The 22,083-nt window shown below is 44.3% G+C and overlaps 2 protein-coding genes across 2 annotated transcripts in view; one reads left to right on the top strand and one right to left on the bottom strand.

Annotated features, from left to right (window-relative positions):
• Positions 1–3,362, bottom strand: part of ACAD10 (acyl-CoA dehydrogenase family member 10) — a 53,564-nt gene extending 50,202 nt beyond the window's left edge. Inside the window, exon 1 of the mRNA XM_029057844.1 lies at positions 3,298–3,362. The gene's annotated coding sequence lies outside the window, so the exon portion shown is untranslated. The remainder of the gene's footprint in view (positions 1–3,297) is intronic.
• Positions 3,363–3,627: 265 nt separating this feature from the next.
• LOC100075845 (BRCA1 associated protein) overlaps positions 3,628–22,083 on the top strand; it is a 30,201-nt gene continuing 11,745 nt past the window's right edge. The window contains exons 1-6 of the mRNA XM_029052691.1: positions 3,628–3,709; positions 10,075–10,236; positions 10,981–11,185; positions 12,519–12,708; positions 18,322–18,435; positions 19,530–19,678. Coding sequence (XP_028908524.1) covers positions 3,628–3,709; positions 10,075–10,236; positions 10,981–11,185; positions 12,519–12,708; positions 18,322–18,435; positions 19,530–19,678 — 902 coding nt within the window. The remainder of the gene's footprint in view (positions 3,710–10,074; positions 10,237–10,980; positions 11,186–12,518; positions 12,709–18,321; positions 18,436–19,529; positions 19,679–22,083) is intronic.

Raw genomic sequence — 22,083 nt, 5'->3', positions numbered from 1 at the left:
GGGATGGACAGCTTTGAAGCCAAGAGTGAGGAGTTCTCTTTCCCCATCAGTTCAATAAGTAGCATTGTTCACCTTCTTACCATGATGTGAAAGGGTGGGTTTTAAAAAAAAAAGTGGATTTAAGCGCTCATTATGTGTCAAGCGTTGTTCTAAGCACGGGGGTGGACACAAGTTAATCAGGCGGGATAGGCCCCGGCTGACATGGCACTCACAGTCTAAGCAGATGTTCAAGTGTTTATTGTTCAGGTTTCTAGCGACCTACGTGCCACTGTGTTTTTGCCCAGTGCTGACTGACTGGTAGAGATTAATAAATGCGAGGGAGCTCCTCAAAAGTAAGCTGTGACTGTACATACACTCTAGACCGTAAGGTCCTCGTGAGCAGGGGTCATATTTACCAGCTGTTATTCTGTACTCTCCCAAGTGTTTAGTACAGTGCTCGGCACACAGAAAGTGCTCAATAAAGACCATTGATTATTTCCTTTAATTATTCATGCAGCTGAGCCACGGGACCAAGGTCACGTGACAGAATGGCGGCGACCCCACAATGACTATATGCCAAATCAAGAGTGAAATTTTGTATGATTGGAAAATCTGCCCCCAAATTTGCAAGAACAGAACCAGATTCCTAATACACAGGTCAGTAGCACTGTTGTGTGCAGAAAAGCTGGGGGATTGTATGGTATTCTGAGAAGAATGAAGGAAGCGAGACTTAGGAGCAGAACAAACCTCTCGGTTTGAGGCCAAACGTGGCTGATTTGGCGTTTTCCAACCCAATGCTTTTAATGGTAACTGATGAGCGCTTACTATGTGCCAGGGACGCTCCTAAGTGCTGGGGTGGATACAAACTAATTAGGTTGGACGCAGTCCCTGTCCCACGTGGGGCTCACAGCCTTAAACCCCAGTCTACAGATGAGGTCACAGAGGCCCAGAGAAGTGAAGCGACCGCCCCAAGGTCACCCAGCAGGCAAGTGGCAGAGCAGGGATTAGAACCCAGGTCCTTCTGACTCCCAGGCCTGGGCTCTAACCATTAGACTACGTTGATCCTCCACCCAACCAGCCTGTCCTCAGGGCCGACCCAGATCTATTGCAGCAGCAGCAACGTGGCTTAGTGGAAAGAACACGGGCTTGGGAGCCCGAGGACTTGGGTTCTAATCCTGCCTCCGCCACTGGTCGGCCGTGTGACCTTGGGCAAATCACTTCACTTTTCTGTGCCTCGTTGACCTCATCTGTAAAATGGTGATTAAGTCTGGGAGCCCCACACGGGATAACCTCCTGTATCTACCCCAGTGCTTAGAACAGCGCTTGGCACATAGCATGTGCTTAACAAATAACCCGGCTCCAGCACTTGTCTGCTGTGTGACCTCGGGCAAGCCACTTCACTTCTCTGTGCCTCAGGACCTCATTTGTAAAATGGAGATTAAGACTTGAGCCCCATGTGGGACAACCTGATCACCTTACATCTACCCCAGCACTTGGAGCAGTGCTTGGCACATAGCACGCACTTAACAAATATCAAAGTTCCACCACTTGTCTGCTGTGTGACCTTGGGCAAGCCACTTTGCTTGTCTGAGCCTCAGTGACCTCATTTGCAAAATGGAGATTGACTGTGAGTCCCACATGGGATGACCTGATGACCTTGGATCTCCCCCACTGCTTAGAGTAGCGCTTTGGCCCATAGTAGGCGCTTAACAAATATCCCGGCTCTGTCACTTGTCTGCTGTGTGACCTTGGGCCAGTCACTTCACTTCTCTGTGCCTCAGTGATCTCAGCTGTAAAATGGAGATTAGGACTGTGAGTCCCATGTGGGACAACCTGATGACCTTGGATCTCCCCCAGTGCTTAGAGTGGTGCTTGGCCCATAGTATGCACTTAACCAATACCACAGTTATGATTATTGTCTCTGTTGCCGAATTGTCCATTCCAAGCGCTTAGTCCAGTACTCTGCACCTAGCAAGTGCTCAATAATTGAATGAAGTATTGATTTCTCTGCCACTTGTCAGCTGTGTGACTGTGGGCATGTCACTTCACATCTCTGTGCCTCAGTGACCTCATCTGTAAAATGGGGGTGAAGACTGTGAGCCCCTCGAGGGACAAGCTGATGACCCTGTAAACCTACTCCAGTGCTTTGAAGAGTGCTCTGCACATAGTAAGCGCTTAACAAATACCAACATTATCATTCTCTGTGTCTCAGTGACCTCATCTGTAAAATGGGGATGAAGACTGTGAGCCCCACGAGGGACAACCTGATGACCCTGTAAATCTCCCCCAGCGCTTAGAACCGTGCTCTGCACATAGTAAGCGCTTAACAAATACCAACATTATCATTCTCTGTGTCTCAGTGACCTCATCTGTAAAATGGGGATGAAGACTGTGAGCCCCACGAGGGACAACCTGATGACCCTGTAAATCTCCCCCAGCGCTTAGAACCGTGCTCTGCACATAGTAAGCGTTTAACCAATACCAACATTATTATTATTATTCTCTGTGCCTCAGTGACCTCATCTGTAAAATGGGGATGAAGACTGTAAGCTCCACATGGGACAACCTGATGACCCTGTAAATCTCCCCCAGTGTTTAGAACAGTGTTCTGCACATAGTAAGCATTTAACCAATACCAACCTTATTATTATTATTCTCTGTGCCTCAGTGACCTCATCTGTAAAATGGGGATCAACTGTCAGCCCCACGTGGGACCACCTGATGACCCTGTAAATCTCCCCCAGCGCTTAGAACAGTGCTGTGCACATAGTAAGCGCTTAACCAATACCAACATCATTATTGTTTTCTGGGCCTCAGTTCCCTCATCTGTCAAATGGGGATGAAGACTGGGAGCCTCACGTGGGACCACCTGATGACCCTGGATCTCCCCCAGCGCTTAGAACAGGGCTCTGCACGTAGTAAGCGCTTAACATTTTTCTTCTTCTTCTTCTTCTCTGGGCCTCAGTTCCCTCATCTGTCAAAGGGGGATGAAGACTGCGAGCCTCACGGGGGACCACCTGATGACCCTGTAAATCTCCCCCCAGCGCTTCGAACGGCGCTCTGCACATAGGAAGCGCTTAACCTTATTATTAATATATTATGATGACGTTGACCTTATTATTAATATAATAATAATAATAATGTTGGTATTTGTTAGGCGCTTACTATATAATATATTATTATAACATCATTATCACCGCCCCAAGCCTTCCCAACCGCCCCTCGGGGGGCTCCAACGGCCTGTGCGGGCCCAACTCCAGAGCGAGGCCGGGGTGGGGGAGGGGAAGGGGGGGGGAGAGACGCCGCCGCCTGACTCACCTCAGCTCCCGCCCCCGTCACGTGACGCCTCCCCCCTAGGCGGCGGCCCTCGTCACGTGACGCCTCCCCCCTCGGAGGCGGCCCTCGTCACGTGACGGCGGAGGGAGGCGGAAGCGGAGGGGGGCGGCGGCCCTCGTCACGTGACGGCGGATGGGGCGGAAGCGGCGGGTGACGTCACGACGTAGGCGGCGGGGAGGCGGAAGTGGAGGTGGGGCGGGCGGGGTGTGAGGCGCGGTGGCGGCGGCGGCGGCCTCGGCCGTCCCGGGCTCGGCCGGCCGCTTCCCCTTGTCCGCCGTCCCGCCGGGTCCCGCGCCGGCCAGCGCCTGCCCTATGAGTGTGTCACTGGTCGTCATCCGACTGGAGCTCGCCGACCAGTCGCCCCTCCCCCGCGACTTCGGCTTCAGCGCGGCCGGTGAGTCCTCCTGTCCTGTCATTCATTCAATCGTATTCATTCATTCATTCCATAGTATCTATTGAGCGCTTACTATGTGCAGAGCGCGGGACCAAGCGCTGGGAACGAACAGGTCGGCAACAGAGAGAGACGGTCCCTGCCCTTTGACGGGCTTACGGTCTAATCGGGGGAGACGGGACGGACCAGAGCGCTTACTCTGTGCGGAGCGCTGGACAAGTCGGCAACAGAGAGAGACGGTCCTTGCTCTCCTCCTCGGGGGAGGCCGCGCAGCGCGGCTCGGGGGCGAGACCCCGGCCTGGGCAGCCCCCGCTCGTGCGGTCCCTTCATTCGCTGGTATTTATAATCAGCATGTTGGTATTTGATAAGCGCCTCCTATGTGCAGAGCACTGGTCTAAGCGCTGGGGGAGATGCAGGGTCATCAGCTTGTCCCACCTGAGGCGCCCAGCTAATCCCCGTTTTAATCATCATGTTGGCATTTGTTAAGCGCTTCCTAGGTGCAGAGCACTGTTCTAAGCGCTGGGGGAGATGCAGGGTCATCAGCTTGTCCCACCTGAGGCTCCCAGTTAATCCCCGTTTTAATAATAATAATAATGTTGGTATTTGTTAAGCGCTGACTAGGTGCAGAGCACTGCTCTAAGCGCTGGGGGAGATGCAGGGTCATCAGGTTGTCCCACCTGAGGCTCCCAGTTAATCCCCGTTGTAGTAATAATAATAATGTTGGTATTTGTTAAGCACTTACTATGTGCCGAGCACTGTTCTAAGCGCTGGGGTAGACACAGGGGAATCAGGTTGTCCCACGTGGGGCTCACAGTCTTAATCCCATTTTACAGACGAGGTCACTGAGGCACCAAGAAGTCAAGTGACTTGCCCAAAGTCACACAGCTGACAAGTGGCCGAGCCGGGATTCGAACCCATGACCTCTGACTCCAAAGCCCGGGTTCTTTCCACGGAGCCACGCTGCTTAATCATCATGTTGGTATTTGTTAAGCGCTGACTAGGTGCGGAGCATTGTTCTAAGCGCTGGGGGAGATGCAGGGTCTTCAGGTTGTCCCACCTGAGGGTCACAGTTAATCCCCGTTTTAATAATAATAATAATAATGTTGGTATTTGTTAAGCGCTTACTATGTGCCGAGCACTGGTCTAAGCGCTGGGGGAGATGCAGGGTCATCAGCTTGTCCCACCTGAGGCTCACAGTTAATCCCCGTTTTAATAATAATGTTGGTATTTGTTAAGCGCTTCCTATCTACCGAGCACTGTTCTAAGCGCTGGGGGAGATGCAGGGTCATCAGGTTGTCCCAACTGAGGCTCACAGTTAATCCCCATTTTACAGATGAGGTCACTGAGGCCCAGAGAAGTGAAGTGACTTGCCCACAGTCACCCAGCTGTCAAGTGGCAGAGTTGGGATTCGAACTCATGACCTCTGACTCCCAAGACCGGGCTCTTTCCACTGAGTCACGCTGCTTCCTTTCTCTGTGTCTCAGTAAATACTAAGCGCTCCTGGACTAAGCGCTTGGAATGGACAGTTGGGCAACGGAGAGGGACCATCCCTGCCCAACGACGGGCTCACAGGCTAATGGGGGGAGGTGGACAGCAGAGCCAAACAGGACAAAAATGCATTTATTCAGTCAATGATATTTATTGAGCGCCTGCTATGTGCAGAGCACTGGACTAAGCACTTGGAATGGACAGTTGGGCAACAGAGAGTCACTTAACTTCTCTGTGCCTCAGTTCCCTCATCTGTAAAATGGGGATTACGACTGTGAGCCCACGTGGGACAACCTGATTCCCCTATGTCTACCCCAGCGCTTAGAACAGTGCTCGGCACATAGTAAGCGCTTAACAAATACCAACATTATTATTAGAGAGGGACCCTCCCTGCCCAACGACGGGCTCACAGGCTAAAGAGGGAAGGCAGACAGCCAAGCAAAACAGGACAAAAATGCATTCATTCAGTCAGTGGTATTGAGTGTTCACTCTGTGCAGAGCACTGGACTAAGCGCTTGGAATGGACAATTGGGTACTAGAGACCATCCCTGCTCAATGACGGGCTCACAGGCTAAAGGGGGGAGACAGACAGCACAGCCAAACAAGACAAAAATGCATTCATTCATTCAGCGGTATTTATTGAGCGCTTACTCTGTCTAAGCGCTCAGTAAATACTAAGGGCTCCTGGATTAAGCTTTGGGAATGGACATTTGGGCAACAGAAAGAGACCATCCTTGCCCAACAGAACAAAAATTATTTCATTCAGTTAATCGTATTTATTGAGCACCTGCTGTGTGCAGAGCACTGGACTAAGCGCTTGGAATGGACAATTGGGCAACAGAGAGAGACCATCCCTACCCAATGACGGACTCATAGGCTAAAGACAGCAGAGCCAAACAGGACAAAAATTCATTTATTGGTATTTATTGAGCGCTTACTTTGTGCAGAGCACTGGACTAGGCGCTTGGAATGGACAATTGGGCAACAGAGAGAGACCATCCCTGCCCAACGACGGGCTCACAGGCTAAAGGGGGAAGGCAGACAGAGCCAAACAGGACAAAAATGCGTTCATTCAGTCAGTGGTATTTATTGAGTGTTCACTCTGTGCAGAGCACTGGACTAGGCGCTTGGAATGGACAATTGGGTGATAGGGACCATCCCTGCCCACCAGAATATTCATTCAGTCATTGGCATTTATTGAGCGCCTACTACGTGCAGAGCACTGGACTAAGCGCTTGGAATGGACAGTTGGGCAACAGAGAGTGACCATCCCCGCCCAATGACAGGCTCACAGGCTAAAGCGGGGAGGCAGACAGCCAAGCAAAACACGACAAAAATGCATTTATTCAGTCAATGGTATTTATTGAGTGTTCACTCTGTGCAGACCACTGGACTAAGCGCTTGGAATGGACAATTTGGTAATAAAGAGAGGCCACCCCTGCCCAACGAAGGGCTCACAGGCTAAAGGGGGGAGGCAGACAGCACAGCCAAACAGGACAAAAATTCATTTATTCAGTCACTGGTATTGAGCGCTTACTCTTTGCAGAGTACTGCACTGAGCTCTTGGAATGGACAGTTGGGCAACAGAAAGAGACCATCCCTGCCCAACAGAACAAAAATTCATTCAGTCAAGTGGTATTTATTGAGTGCTTACTCTGCACAGTCAATGGTATTTATTGAGCGCTTACTGTGTGCAGAGTACTGGACTAAGCGCTTGGAATGGACAATTGGGCAACAGAGAGAGACCATCCCTGCCCAACGACATGCTCACAGGCTAAAGGGGGGAGGCAGACAGCCAAGCAAAACAGGACAAAAATTCATTGTCAGTGGTATTTATTGAGCGCCTACTATGTGCAGAGCACTGGACTAAGCGCTTGGAATGGACGGTTGGGCAACAGAGAGAGGCCATCTCTGCCCAACGACAGGCTCTCAGTCTAGAAGTGGGGAGACAGAGCCAAATAGGACAAAAATTCATTCAGTCAGTAGTATTTATTGAGCACTTATTCTGCGCAGAGCACTGGACTAAGCACTTGGAATGGACCAGTGGGCAACAGAGAGAGACCATCCCTGCCCAACGACAGGCTCACAGGCTAAAGTGGGGACACAGACAGCAAAACAAAACAGAACAAAATGAAAACAACATCATCAAGATTCTAATCCTGCCTCTCCCCCTTGTCAGCTGGATGACTTCTCGGGAAGTTGCTTCACTTCTCTGTGCCTCAGTTACCTCATCTGTAAAATGGGGATTAACTGTGAGCCTCATGTGGGACAACCTGATGACCCTGGATCTACCCCAGCGCTTAGAACAGTGCTCTGCACATAGTAAGCGCTTAACAAATACCAACATTAAAAGAGGGAGACAGACAGCAAAAGTAGTATTCAGGCATCAATACCATCAAGATAAATCATAGATATATACACATCATTAATGAAATAAGTAGAGAAATAATATATACAAATATGCACAAGTGCTGTGGGAAGAGGGAAGAGCGGAGGGAGGGGAGGAGGGGCAGAGGGAAAGGGAGGGCTCAGTCTGGGAAGGCCTCCTGGAGGAGGTGAGCTCTCAGTAGGGCTTTGACGAGAGGAAGAGAATTAGTTTGGCTGATGTGTGGAGGAAGAGCATTCCAGGTCGGTGGTAGGACTTGGGCCGGGGTCGACGGCGGCACAGGCGAGAACAAGGTACCCCCCCTGCACTGCTCTTACTTGCTCCTTTGTTCATCCTCTCTCCCATCCCCACAGCACATAGGTATATATCTGTAATTTTTCTATATTAATGTCTGCATCCTCCTCTAGAGCTTACAGTCTCTAATATAATAATATTAGTGTTAATATGTATTATGTAATATAATCATTCATTCATTCAATAGTATTTATTGAGCGCTTACTATGTGCAGAGCACTGTACTAAGCGCTTGGAATGTACAAATCAGTAACAGATAGAGACAGTCCCTGCCCATTGATGGGCTTACAGTCTAATCGGGGATAACAATAACAAAAACCATTTGTTAAGCACTTACTATGTGCCAAGCATTGTTCTAGGCACTGGGGTAATAGTAATAGTAATGAGGGTATTTAAGTATTTACTGTGTGCCAAGCAGTGTTCTAAGTGCTGGGGTAATTGTAAAATAATCAGGTTGTCGCACGTGGGGCTCATAGCCTTAGTCCCCATTTTACAGATGAGGGAACTGAGGTGCAAAGAATTTGTGACTTGCCCAAAGTCACACAGCTGAAAAGTGGCAGAGCCGGGATTAGAACCCATGACCTGTGACTCCCAAGCCCGTGCTCCTTCCACTGAGCCACGTTGTTGGTTACACTCTCCCAAGCTCTTAGTAAAGTGCTTTGCACTCAGTAAATGCTCAATCAGTACAATTGAGTGGATGAATGAAGATTCCCACTTGGCTTCTGTGCTGCTCGATGTGGGGCGGGAACGTGTATGCCAGCTCAATCAGTGGTATTTATTGAGCACTTGCTTTGTGCTCAGTAGTACTCTGTGCTAAGCGCTTAGGAGAGTACAGCAGAATTAGCAGAGAAGTTCCCTGCCCATAACGAGTTTACAATCTGCAACTCGGTTGGGTTGTACTTTCGCCACATGCTTAATGCAATGCTCTGCACGTAGTAAAGTGCTCAGTAAATACCGATGATGATGATGATGGGGAAGTAGCTTGACACGGAAATCTTTCCCCACATCATAATTCTGGTATTTAAATGCTCACTATGTGGCAAGCATGTTACTCAGCGCAGGGGTAGATCCAAAGTAATCAGGTCCAACACAGTGTCTGTCCCAGGCCAAGTAGGAGGGAGAACAGGTATTGAATTCCCATTTTACCGATAAGGAAACTGAGACCCAGAGAAGGTAAGTGCCTTGCCCAGGGTTGCCCAGAAGGCAGGTGGCAGAGCCGGGATTAGAATCCAGATCCTCAGATTCCCGGACCTGTGCCCTCTCCCCTCGGCCTTGCTGCTTCCCCCTCTTGTCTTTCCATTGCCCTGATCTTGGCATAAATTCATATGCGAGACTATAGCTTCTCAATTAAGTGCCTTCAAACTTCCAAATTCCTCCGAGCTCTCTGACTTTAGAAAGGATTTGAAATCCTACATTAACTAGATCTCAAGGCCCTGTAAGGGCCAGTCGTCTCTTAAAATGTTACCACTAAGGAATCAAAATACCTTCTTTCATTTTCAAGGCTTTCAGGTTTGGGAACATGACAACCCAGGAACCTAGTTCTTGCCTTTATATATACAAGTAGTAGTGTACCCGTGAGGAATGAAGACTTCAAACACTATTTTTTAACTTGAGTTTTTGAAAATGCTTCTGTTAGCCATTTGTTAATTGGACCTCCTGGATACATATCTGAGTTTGTTGGTTATTTTGTTTTGTGTTTTTTTTTAATTAGTATGAGTTTGCTTAAACAGAATGTCTGTCAAGTCTGCTTTGAAATTTAATTTTGTTTTTGTACTTAAATTTAAAAGTTCTCATTTTCAAAAGAACAACCTTGTATGTGTTTATGGTTAGTTCATTCATTCATTCAGTCGCATTTATTGAGCTCTTACTGTGTGAATAGCATTGTATTAAGCGCTTGGAAAGTACAGTTGGGCAACAGATAGAAACAATCCCTCCCCAACAGCGGGCTCACGGTCTAGATGTTATGGTGTTTGTTCAAGATTTAGTTTGGTTAATTTAGCTATGTTTTAAAATCCTACCTCACTTTTCCCTTCAGAGGCGATGGAAAAAAATGAGGTGTGTTTTTGCCAATTTCTAATAACACAGTAGCTCCCTATTGAGGCTGTCAATCCTGTTTTGTTTGTCTTTATTAGAATAGGGAGGAGCTTATCTTGCCAGCAAAACAGTCACCATAACATGTTAATCATTTATGTTCTCTTTAGCTAGGGAAATGTCTGATGAGGAAATCAAAGAAAAAACTCTAGCTTCAGCTAAGGGCTATTTAGAAGGAAAAGTACCAGTGGAGAAGGTGGCGATTATTCACCAACATTTGGGCCGGCGAGAAATGACAGATATGATCATTGAAACCATTAAAAATAATCCAGGTAGGTTTTCCCAGAGCCTGTAAATTAGTGGCGGGGGGTGGTTCGGAGATGGTGGCCGGGGAGACTCTTGTGCAATGTCAGTTTTGTTCTAATTGTTTTAGATCTGTTCAAGAAGCCTTCTGTTTGCTGGTAAATCTTTATTTTAAAATTTCTGTGGCAAAAAATGATACTGATTGGTAAACGCCACATTTCACTTTATTCCATGTGTTTCTTTTTAAATTAATCCTGCCAAACTAAACCTGCCACCTTGTAAAACGTAGGAGAGCAATTACTCCCTGGCTGGACGACACATCAACTGTGAATCCAAATAAACACATTATTCCCGCCTACCGTGTTTATGCCTGCTCCATTCTGAGTAGGTGGATGTGTACTGAACTTAAGGATAGAAGTGGGCCGGACTGGTAGGTCCAGTTTGGGATCGTACTGGCCCTTGAGAGTGTCCTCCCCAAGTGGTTTAGTTTGTAGAAAATGTCAGGTTATGGCAAATGCTAAGTCTTTAGAAGCCATCAAAGACAAAGCTTTATGAGCATCTGAGGTAATCTCCATTTTTATCATACAAAAAAAAATGTTCACTTTAGGAAGATTGGTCCGAAAGCAGCACGATCAAAGAGTTATTTTGTAATTTGGCTACTAAAGACCACCTTTCAGGTGTGAAGTTTAAATCTGGCCAGGTTTTTTTCCAAGCATTTTTCCTAATCTCTAAATAATGCAATTTATAACCGCAAAACTTTTGATTTGTGAAAGATGAGGTAAAGGCTACAATGGAAGAAAGAAAATCTTCAGAGGCATCGTCCACTCCTGAGAAAACTAGAAATGGACATCAGAGTAAAGAGTGCCTAGAAGCTGCTCCAGATTCTCCTTCTAAACAACTTCCGGACCAGATATCATTCTTCAGTGGAAATCCATCTGTTGAAATAGTTCATGGTATTATGCATCTGTACAAAACAAAGTAAGGAAAAAAAAATTCCTCCTGGGTTAGCCAGCCAAAAGCATAAGTGAGTCTTTCTGTCTTTTGTGGCACCAAAGATTCCCATCTTCTAGGTTAGTGATCCATTGACACCCCCTGTCCATCAAGAGGAAATAGGGGTCTAGGCTGAAGATGACAGTTTTATAGTGATGTCTGCTGACCAGTTCTTGACACTGCGTTGTATTATTAGATCATGGCCACTGGTCCATTTTTGGCCAGAGGCCACCATAGAGTAAGTAGTAAAAAGAATACCACCAGCACGTGGTTATTCTTTGTCATGGAGGACAGGGAGAACGTGATTAATCCACATATCATTTTAGACAAAATTTCATCAAATCTTTTTTTTACCAGAGACATTAATGTAAGGAGCATAGGCTGATTTGGCTTTCACTTCGCCGCCTTGTCCCATCCACCTTTTGGTGGAAGGTACTTATTTTCCAGGAGTAAAATAAAGAAGTAGACCCTTGGGGGAAAGGGGTAGCCCGGAATAGGAGAAATAAATGTTGGACTATAAAATCCACAAACTAAATAATTAACCCCATGAACATCTGGTAGTTGGCTATATTTAAGAGGAAGAATAACCAAAGAACCCAGGGCCTCAGAAGTGAATAGATATAACAATGAAGTTGAAAAGCTTTTTAATGTTCTCTGCTGTCTACCAGGGTCCCATTGAGAATGCTACACTTTTACCCGCAGATGGAGAGAGAGATGATTTTAAGAATTTCCCATTGTGATAGTAGCTTTTGTTTCAAAAGTAGATTTATATTATATTTCAGAAGTCAAATGACAACGTAGGTTATTGGGCTTCTCCAGTTCACTGTGCTTGTTGCAACTAAAAGTAAAATTTAGTGTTCTTCAAGAAATCTACAAAGATATCAGGGTATTTACCCATTCCCATGGTTTCATGAATCCGTTCTTAACACTGAGCTGCTCTTCCTCCCCCACAACTTCTAGTCTCATTGATAATAATCGCTTTGCCTTAGAATAGCCAGGAGGAGATTGGCAACAAACGGTGATCACTGTTTGCCAGGGACAGATATGCAATTGCCAGTCTTACAGTAAAACAGCCAAAAGTTCACAGGGGTGGAATAATTGGAAAATTTCCTTTTGCTTTTATGCAAAGAGGTAAAAAGAGCTGTTCGTTATTATTATTTTTGATGTATTAGAAAAATAACTAGCAGAATAAGTTTGAATTTTTTTTTTACTCTTCTGTCTTACATAAAATGGCATTGTCTTATTAGTAAGATATCGATTAGTGTGGTCTGATCTAACCTTACCTCATCTATTTAAGACAGTCTAATTATTGTCTTATTAGTAAGATGACCTCCCTAAAAGAAGATGTGAGGCGCAGTGCCATGCTGTGTATTCTCACAGTCCCTGCTACAATGACCAGTCATGACCTAATGAAGTTTGTGGCCCCATTTAATGAAGTAATTGAACACATGAAAATCATCAGAGACTCCACTCCAAACCAATATATGGTGCTGATAAAGTTTAGTACACAGGTAAAAGTTAAAATATTAAAGACCTGTATTTTGAAATTGTGTGACTAACTCTGGCAGCGTGTGATTTGATAGTGTTTGTTCATGTAAATAATTTGAACTCTTTATCTGAAAAGACATTTTATGACCAAATATTTTTTGTAAACAAGATTTCCTACATCAACTATTGATTACTGCTATTTAGCTACGTCTTAGATCGAAGCTGACTTTATAACCTAGGTGTTCTGCATTAAGTAGTCGTGGGTCCAGTGGACAAACACTTTTTCAAAAGCATCTGTGGAATTCGATGTGTTTAAAAACAACTCAAGTGAGAATTGTAGCATGTGATTGTGGGTAATAACTTTAGATGAGGAGAATTTGTAAAAAATAAATAAATAATAAAGGTGAGCTTCAAAAGCTGTGTTCAGGATATTCAGTACAATTTAATAGAGAGCATTTATTAGCAGTCAGTTGTGTGCAAAGCACTGATAAAGTAATATGCATATGTGCAGAGCACTGATATGGTCTCTGAGGAAGAGTTCAACAAAGGAGAAAGACAGGAGCCCCACACTCAAGATGTTTCTAGTCTAAAGGGAACAGGCATGTATGTTTACATATAGTAAGGGCAGAAGGAAAAAAAAGATAAAGTTTGAAGGTAAAAGTATGAAAAAATGAAATGAATGAATGAATAAGTAGAGTGTGTAAATCAGTATGTACTTGGGTGACCCAACCAGGGAGAATTGAAATTAATTGGAAGCAGTGTGGCCTGGTGGAATGAACTCGGGTCTGGGAGTCAGTAGCTCTGGCTCTGCCATTTGCCTGCTCCATGACCTTTGATCAAATCCATTCATTCATTCAGTCATATTTATTGAGTGCTTACTGTGTGCAAAGCACTGTATTAAGTGCTTGGGAAAGTACAATACAGCAATAAACAGTCGCATTCCCTGCCTGCAACCAGCTTACACTCTAGGGGCAGAGAGACAGAGATCAAACAAATAAAATTACAGATCTGTACATAAATGCTGTGGGGCTGGGAGGGGGGGAAGAGGAAAGCCAGCAAGTCAGGATGACGCAAAAGGGAGTGGGAGATAAGGAAAAGTGGGGCTTAATCTGAAAAGACCTCTTCGAGGAGATGTGCCTTCAATATGGCTTTGAAGAGGGGGAGAGTAATTGTCTGTGCCTTGGTTTCTTCATCTGCTAAATTGAGATAAATCCTCCTGCCTCCAGTTTAGACTGTGAGCACTGCAGGAGAGGGACTGTGTCCAACCTGATCTTGTAGTTCCCTCAATGTATAGTACAGTGAAGTGCTTGGCACATAAGCACTTAAGTACCATTATAATTCCCTTCTTGAGGAAGTAAGTCTAGAGGAGAGCTTTAAAGATGGAGAGAGGTTTGGAAGCGAGAGGGAGCTCCAGGAAAGGGAAAGAGCGAGCACTGGATAGGAGATAGGAACCTTCAGAGTTAGGTTTAGAAGATCAGCTTAGGAGGAACGAAAAGTGCCATCTGGGGTGTAGCAGGTGAAGGCAAGATATATAAGAAGGTGAGTGCTGGTGAAAAGCCGTGAAGCCTGGAGTTTCTGCGTCTTGCATAGGAAGATGAATAGCCAGAGAAGGTTTTTCAACTCAAGTTGCTGTTTCAGAAAGATAAGCCAGGCAATAGAGTGCAGTTTAGACTGAAGAGGTAAGAGGCCAGAGGCAGGAAGATCAGTGAGGAGGCTAATGCAGTGGTCAAGAAATGATACCTTGAATCAAGGAGGGAGCTGGAAAGTTATTGAAGGAACTACTTTATAGTTTTCAATAATTTCTGAGTTTTTGTTGCCTGCTATATTTCAGACTTGGTTTATATTTAGTGTCTATGTACATACTGCCCAGGCATTTAAAATAGGTAATTGCCAAAAACCCCACTTTACTAATGAACATCCTCCCTGACTTTGTCCCAGATAAAGAGGCCATAATGACCAGAAGTCAAGAGAAACAGGTGTGTTGGGTGTCAAGCTTTCAATACCCATTAGGTCTGGCCTCTGAAAGATTGCATGGGTTTGTGGATGAGAGGGAGGAAATGGCATAATATTTCCCATATCTGTCTAAAAGAGTGCGGGAGAGATGACTGACGGCTGTTAATAGCCACAGGAAAAAGTAAGCTTTGAGTAAAATGGGACCTAGATAATTTCTTTTTACCCCATGACCTCAAACAGAAGCAGCAGTATAATGCAAACTTTCCCAGGTGAGATTAGAATGATTCGTGACACACTGCTATATCTGCACCTGCGGTTCAGCAGACACTGCATAAGTGAAATCTTAACAAGAGAAATGGGTTTCATCTGCTGCCATGTGCATTGCCCACACAAAACCTGAAATTTTACAACCTAGGCTGAGCGCCAAAGAGAGCACCCAAACCAACTGTTTGTATTCAATGTCAAAAGCCTTTAAATCGTTAAGGAGCTTCACAAATAGCGGGCTAGTGCTGCTGTCAAGCTATTTTAATTTGGTAGCATTTGTCCACTGAAGATGAGTCGAAGAGATATACTATATATATATATGTATGTGCATATATAATGTTTATGTACATATATATATATACACACATATATCTTAAATTCCTGCTTCAATCATAAGAATTACCCCAAACTAAAGCATCCCTTGAGAAAAGCTCAGTTATAGGGCCCAGAAAAGAAAATCTGTCTTCTGTATTCTCAAGTTCCATAAGAAGCTCAGTACTTGCCAAACATGGAAAGGAATGTGAATGGGCAAGAAAAAAGCACCCCTTTTAAGAGGATATTCCAAATCCTCTGAGCTATTAAATCCGTCAAGCATGTGCTCTTATTACACAAGAATAGTATGTTCAGTTTCCAAAACAATTTCTTGTAGCAAATGCTAGAATGAGCATTGAGCATTGGTTTAACTCAGCAGGGTTGTCTGAGCCCCGCTGTATCAGTAACGTTGATTATCTTGTCCCTTGACACCTAGAAACTCACACTGTCCTAGTTAAAGGCTCTTGTTTGTTCAGTTCGTCTTCTTTTTCAAAATATAATATGGAGGGACTCGACTTTTCTGCACCTACTGCCTCTAGTCTTGTTGCTGGAGACCCCCGCTCAGCTCTGAATCTTTTTCATAGATCTCTTTGCCCCATGCCCATCTGCTGTGAACTTCTGCCCTTCTTAGTTTCAGGCCGAAGGCCTTATAAGCAGGCATGTTTACTTAGGTTTAATGTGTCTTTTAGATCATTCAGTTTGCAGTAAGAAACTCACTCAGTGGAATGTAGAGAGTTGATTTTCAACTTAATCCATTCTCTTTCCTGGATCTGGTACTGGGGCAAACTGACAAGCCTTTTCTTATTATTTCTAGCTAGCAACCTGGTCCCTGCGTTGGGAACTAGAAATAGCTAATTCTCAGTGGGACATCAGTGACCCAGGGTCACCCTGTATGCTACAGGGTGTTCTTGGCCAACGTTTACTTTTTTTAACCCTCTTTAAGAAGAAAACAAACCTTCATCAAGTAGCTGTGTCTAGGTGACTTCCTGGCTGCCATGCATTTTCCAAGACTGAATAGCCCATTGTGGGGAGAGAATGTGTAAGCCAATCTGTTGTAAGGTACTCTCCCAAATGCTTAGTACAGTGCTCTGAACCTAGTAAGCACTCGATAATTACTGTTGATGAGGATGATGATGATTTCCTCTGAAATATCTGAATTTAATTGATGATGTGAAATTCATGTTTAGTACAGAGAAATCGCTAGAAGAGATCAAATTTTTTCCAGGTAAATAATCTTATCCCAAAGGCTGTGGTAATTTGAGTTTGGTTTTTTGTCCCCCATGGATGGAGCATCATCCTTTGCCCGTGGGGGAAGGGGGGTCCACCCAAAAAATCAATTACATTTTTGTCATGTCTACTTTTTAGCATAGGGATGTCTGGCAGTTTTTCTTACCCCAGCGTTTTCCTTCTCCCTTCCTGATTTTACGTCCCCCTCTATTCCTTTGTGGAGGGATGCCAGACTCAGATGATGTTGAAAGATTCAGGCAGGAACTATGTGAGGGGAGTTAGCCATGCCTATCCTCAGCAGCAGTATGAACCACTCTGGCACTGTACTGAGTCCCTAAGAAGCTGGCACAAAAGTCTAGATACCTGGCAAGCTGTCAGTATGCGAAGAGTCATTTTAAATGTGCCCTTTCTGAGCTAAAAAAAAACTGCAAGAGAAAGCTGGTGGGTTTGAAGAACGGAGCCATTTTATGGGCCCTTTTTTGTGCTGTTCAGGAATTCATTACTTAGGCTGCTAGTGTTAACATCTTGCTAAATTGAAGGTAAAAAGTGCTTTATCCATTAAGGAAATTGTTTCATTGTGGGGGAAAAAAATCTGAAAATATGGAGTTCAGAGAGTTGATAAACTGCCATCAGATGCCGGGCCTGCTTGCTTATACTAAGTAAGTGTAAATAATCAGAATTCTAGAATAGAATTACATCATCCAATTGGTATTTAAAGTAGTATGAAAACTAGCCAGCATTAAAACTTTGGGGAATAGAGCTTTTCCTCCTCCCACCTTAATATAAAATCTTCTGACTTTACGTATGAGTCTTTATATATTCCAGGAATCACTGCTGGCCATTTCCTTTTTTATTAAGGCTTTGCTAAAATGCCTAAGCTGGTAGAACTAAAGCAAACTTTGCTTCCTGTGTTTTGGTTAATGTCTGTGTGCACATTGTACTGATCCTCCACTCTTCTTCCTGGGTTCTAAGGCCAATTTAATTATAAATGAACCCTGTTCCCCGTAGTTCTTCAAAGGGTTCATTTTTCTCTGCCTCCTAAGGCCAAAATGAGAAATTTAGTACTTAACTATGTATTCACAAATGCCCTTGACTTGAAAATGATGGTACTCAGAGAAGATGTACTCTAATCCCCATTACAGTTTTTATCTAAAGGGAGTAAGGAATTTGTCTTCACTCTTCCTTCTCACCTTGCAGTTCTCCAAGAACTCTGCATAATTTGCATTTTCAAGGCAGGTTAAACATTGGGCCTGGGCATTTTGGCAGTAAATGTTCCCATTTGACATTGAGCACTGGTGTGTTATTTAAAACCTCATGATTGGTTCCTGTGGAATAATGTTCTTTTTGTGACTTACTCAAAAGAACATGAGTTGATATTCTTTATCCAGTTCCAGTGATCCCCTTTTCCTCTGATGTGAAGGGCAACATTTTTAATATGGCCCTTCAACAGCAGCTATTAGTTCTGATTTGTTTGCAAGCTTTGTGAAAAGTTTTTTTTTTTTTTAACTTTTTAGCTGCTGCAAAAGGTGCCGACTAAGGGGAAAACTGGTATCGAGAGGATAAACTGGCTAGATCTGGGGGTTATTAAAATCCTAATAGCTGTCACTGTACTACGCTTCCTTTTTTCCTGCTGGTTTAATAAAAAAGTCATGAACAGCCCAGAGAATATTGGGAAAGGTCAGGGGTATTGATATGTGAAGTTCTCTGTATATCCAAGGGTTATTTTGGGTAGTCGCTCTTTATTTTTCCATATACGAGTGAGGAGAAATGATTCCTTTTTATTCGTTTTGGGTTTTATATATCCTAAATATGAAGCAAGTTTTGGAAAATGCCACTTTCTTTCAGTAATCTACTTTTCTTTCCTCTCTCTCTCTGTGTAGGCTGATGCAGATAGTTTTTATATGGCATGCAATGGCCGGCAATTTAACTCCATAGAGGAAGATGTTTGCCAGTTGGTATATGTGGAGAGGGCTGAAGTGCTGAAATCTGAGGATGTAAGTTTGGGGAGTTTCCCCTCTGATTTAAGAACAACTAATAAAACAGATCTTTAGTTATTCCGTGCTAATGACCTGTAGCTCAGTCTAGGAGACTGGAAATCACGTTCTTTATGCACCGTCGTCCCTTTCGCTTTCACTTGTCTTAGCAATATGTGTTCTGCTTTCAGCTGCTAGTTTCTGGAATGAAGTGGATTTATTCCAAAACAGCTGGTCATTCGGATAACTGCAGTTCCAAGTACATGGCATTTTGTTATCTTTTGAAGTTGAATTACTATTCTCTGATCTGAGGTTGGTGAAGATGTGATTAGACTGCATTCGCTTTGAGGTGGAAAAACAAACGCTGAAATTGGCCTTCCGTTTAGCAAAAATATGCCACTGCTGAACATCTTGGATTTTTCTCCAAACCAAAAAAGGCTTAATTTCCAACTGTTAAATAGTTAAAACTCTAAATATTGAGAGATTATCCAAAGTAGGTACCATTCTGAGAGTGTAGCAGAGGGCAGATTTTCCGCATGGCCTTTGTTTACAAACAAACTGGTGGAATAGCCTATGCTTGGCCTGGGGCTGGAAGAAGTAAACTTAGCGAGATGCGAGAGGGGTAGTTGCGGACACATTCCACTCACTAAGCTGTACGTAATCGCACTCCTCCTCCAAAGGAGGAGGTTTTGGCATGCAGCAGAACAGAGGTGGAAGTAATAAGAGTACAGATGGCATTTGAGGCCACTGCAGTCACCACTATCTTCACGGCTGCCTGTTCATGTCCCAGCCTCTGTGACACGTACACGTCACCGGTTGACATAGCCCAGGAAGGTGACAACCCTGGTACAGTTTTACATGACCAGGCAAAATGTCATTAATTCTGGTCATAGTATCACTGACAGGTAATGATAAACGACAATAAATTGATTCTGAAAAGTGCTTGGGCTAGCTGTATGTTCAATTATTCAACTCGGCGTTGATGTTTTGGTCCCAACATGGTGTCTGTATACTGGCAGGCAATGGGGTAATCCTTTTTGGTCATTCAGTAACTCCGCAGACTGAGATGTTTGCTTGAAAACTCAAATTGCTGTGATTGGCTTGTGTACACCTAGGGTGCCAGCCTGCCCGTGATGGACTTGACAGAGCTCCCAAAGTGCACGGTGTGTCTGGAAAGAATGGACGAATCAGTGAACGGGATCCTCACTACGTTATGCAACCATAGCTTTCATAGTCAGTGTCTGCAGCGCTGGGATGACACCACGTAAGCATGGTGGCTTTTCTTTCTTGTTCACTCCTAATCGTAATGGAAGTAACCGTGGTATTGGTTAAGAACATACTATATGCCAAGCTCCCTACTAAGCACTGGGTTAGCCACGTGAGGCTAACAATCTAAGCATGAGGAAGAACAGGTATTTACTCTCCATTTTACAGATGAGGACAGTGAAGCACTGTGAATTTAATTGCCCAGCGGGCAAGCAGCAGAGCTGGGGTTAGAACTCACGTCTTCTGGCTCTCAGCCCCATACTCTTTCCACTAGGCCACGCTGCTTCTCTTCCTTCAGAAGTGCAACCAGCCTCTCAGAATGAAATCATCTACTTCCATTTTGTCTTGTTTTTTTACTTCTTGAAGTTGAAGGAGGTTGACATTTTTATGTCTCATGTTGATCCTAAATCACCATGTGGGATTCTGACCCTCTGTTAGCTGAAAGTCAAAGATTAAACTTGAGGTTCTGTCATAGCCAGTCTGATTCTAGTAGCTCTATGTTCGTAGGCTGCCTTCAGTGTCAGCTCCATTGTCTCAAATTTCTTGTCATCTGAGTAGCAACTGGCTGGCAGTTACTTTAGTTGGATTCTTAACCCCTGGCAAATAGTAATAGCTGTAGCCAAGCACAGTACTTGGTTTTGGAACCAAGGCTTTCTTGCTTCCCTTTCTAGTGGCCTGGTGTTGCAGTATTAAAGGACAATCTATTTTGGAGTTTCGCTTTGAAAAACAGTACCTCTTCTGTGAAGGAATGTGGCCTAGTGGAAAGAGCATGAGCCTGGGAGTCACAGGACTTGGGTTCAATCCCAACTCTGCCCCTTGCCTTCTGTGTAACCTTGGACAAGTTACCTAGCTTCTTTGTGCCTCAGTTTCCTCAAACGTAAAATGGGGATTAAGACTATGAGCTCCATTTGGGACATGGACCGTGTCCAATCTGATTAGTTTGTATCTACCCCAGTGCTTAGTACAGTGAGACATAGTAAGGGCTTAGCAGATAACATTTATGTATAAAAAAAGGCAAGGCTTTATTCAGCTTCTGCCAAAACCTAAATATTGTACAACTCGGTATCTTGACATTACAAATATAGTTGTACTATTCCATGACTAAAAAAAAGACTAAAATGTTGAATAAAGAATCTACAAGTTTCCAAAACCTATTTTTTTTCAAACTGCAAGTTTTTGAATGTCGTAATTTGCAATCCGAGAGGCACCCTACTCTCTGATTTTACAGCAACTGGAAATTACACTGGAAACTGAGACCATGTGGGAATGCAAGCTCTTACCAACGATTCTGATCAATTCTGAAGTTGAAATTATTTTCAATACAGGTGTACTTATCTGAGTCTTCACACTTTATGCACCACCCCATTGAACCATAACATTTAATGAGAATTTTAGAAAGCACATTAATAACAATATCTAGTAATAGATCCTGTTTCAGATTGAGTAAACTTGAGACAACAAATTGAATGACTGAAACGGTGAAGGAAGTGGCACTGAAAGAGTAAAGACATCAAAGGTGGAAATAAACTGTGTGAAGTAATTTTAGTAGCTAGTCTCGAGGCTCTGATTGTCACCTGGGTCTGACTTTCAGCCCCGAAAGTGGGTGGGGTGAGTCTTTATAATAACGCCCCAGTACCTAAACTGAAAAATAGAGGTGGGAGAAGTCTATGAAGTGATCTGGGTTTCTCAGAGGGGTTTGCATAAATAAACTTTTTACGTCAAGAATTTGCATTGTTCATATTGTGTGGGGATAAATTTGTGCCAATTGAATGTTCTCAGAGAACACATAGAAATGAGAAATGCGTATGGGAGGGCAGAGGAATGTTAGGGATCAGCTCTGCACAGTTTTCTTTAAGCAAAATAAAATTCACGTTCCTCTCCCACCCCCATGTTTCTTAAAACAGCACAAATGGAAACAGCATCACTTTCAATCAAAGGAGGAAGAGGTTGGCAACTGGCTTTTTATGTTAAAGGTTTATGGGGTTGGTCAGAAGCAGTTTCAGGCTGCAGACTGCCATGGGGTAGCATTGTCCTCCATACCTCTTCACTGACTCGGAGAATCCCATCAGCAACCTCCTGCAGTATGTAGGGAGGGTTCTGCCAGTGGTGGGGGCCTGTACTGCAGAAGGTATAATTGCAGTCTGTCAGTAGAGGTAGGTATGGTGGTGATTGCTTGCCTGGAACAGGCTCTGTTGTTCTTGGTTCTACAGCTGGCCCCCAGGTCTACTCAGCACTCTTCTCATGAGTGTCCATCTGGCTTTCAGCCAACTTTGGATCTGCACGTCAAACGGAATAAAAGATCCTAAAAGATACTTTTGCGAATGCCTACTCTTGTCGGAGTCAAAATATTAATATTAAAGACAAAGTTCCTTCAGAGGTTCCTGTTCTATCTAATATGTAAAA

The sequence above is a fragment of the Ornithorhynchus anatinus genome, chromosome 2, assembly GCF_004115215.2.
Source record: "Ornithorhynchus anatinus isolate Pmale09 chromosome 2, mOrnAna1.pri.v4, whole genome shotgun sequence".
Classification (NCBI taxonomy): Eukaryota; Metazoa; Chordata; class Mammalia; order Monotremata; family Ornithorhynchidae; genus Ornithorhynchus; species Ornithorhynchus anatinus.
Note: the sequence above shows the minus strand (reverse complement) of the source record. Positions and strands in the feature narration are given on the sequence as shown.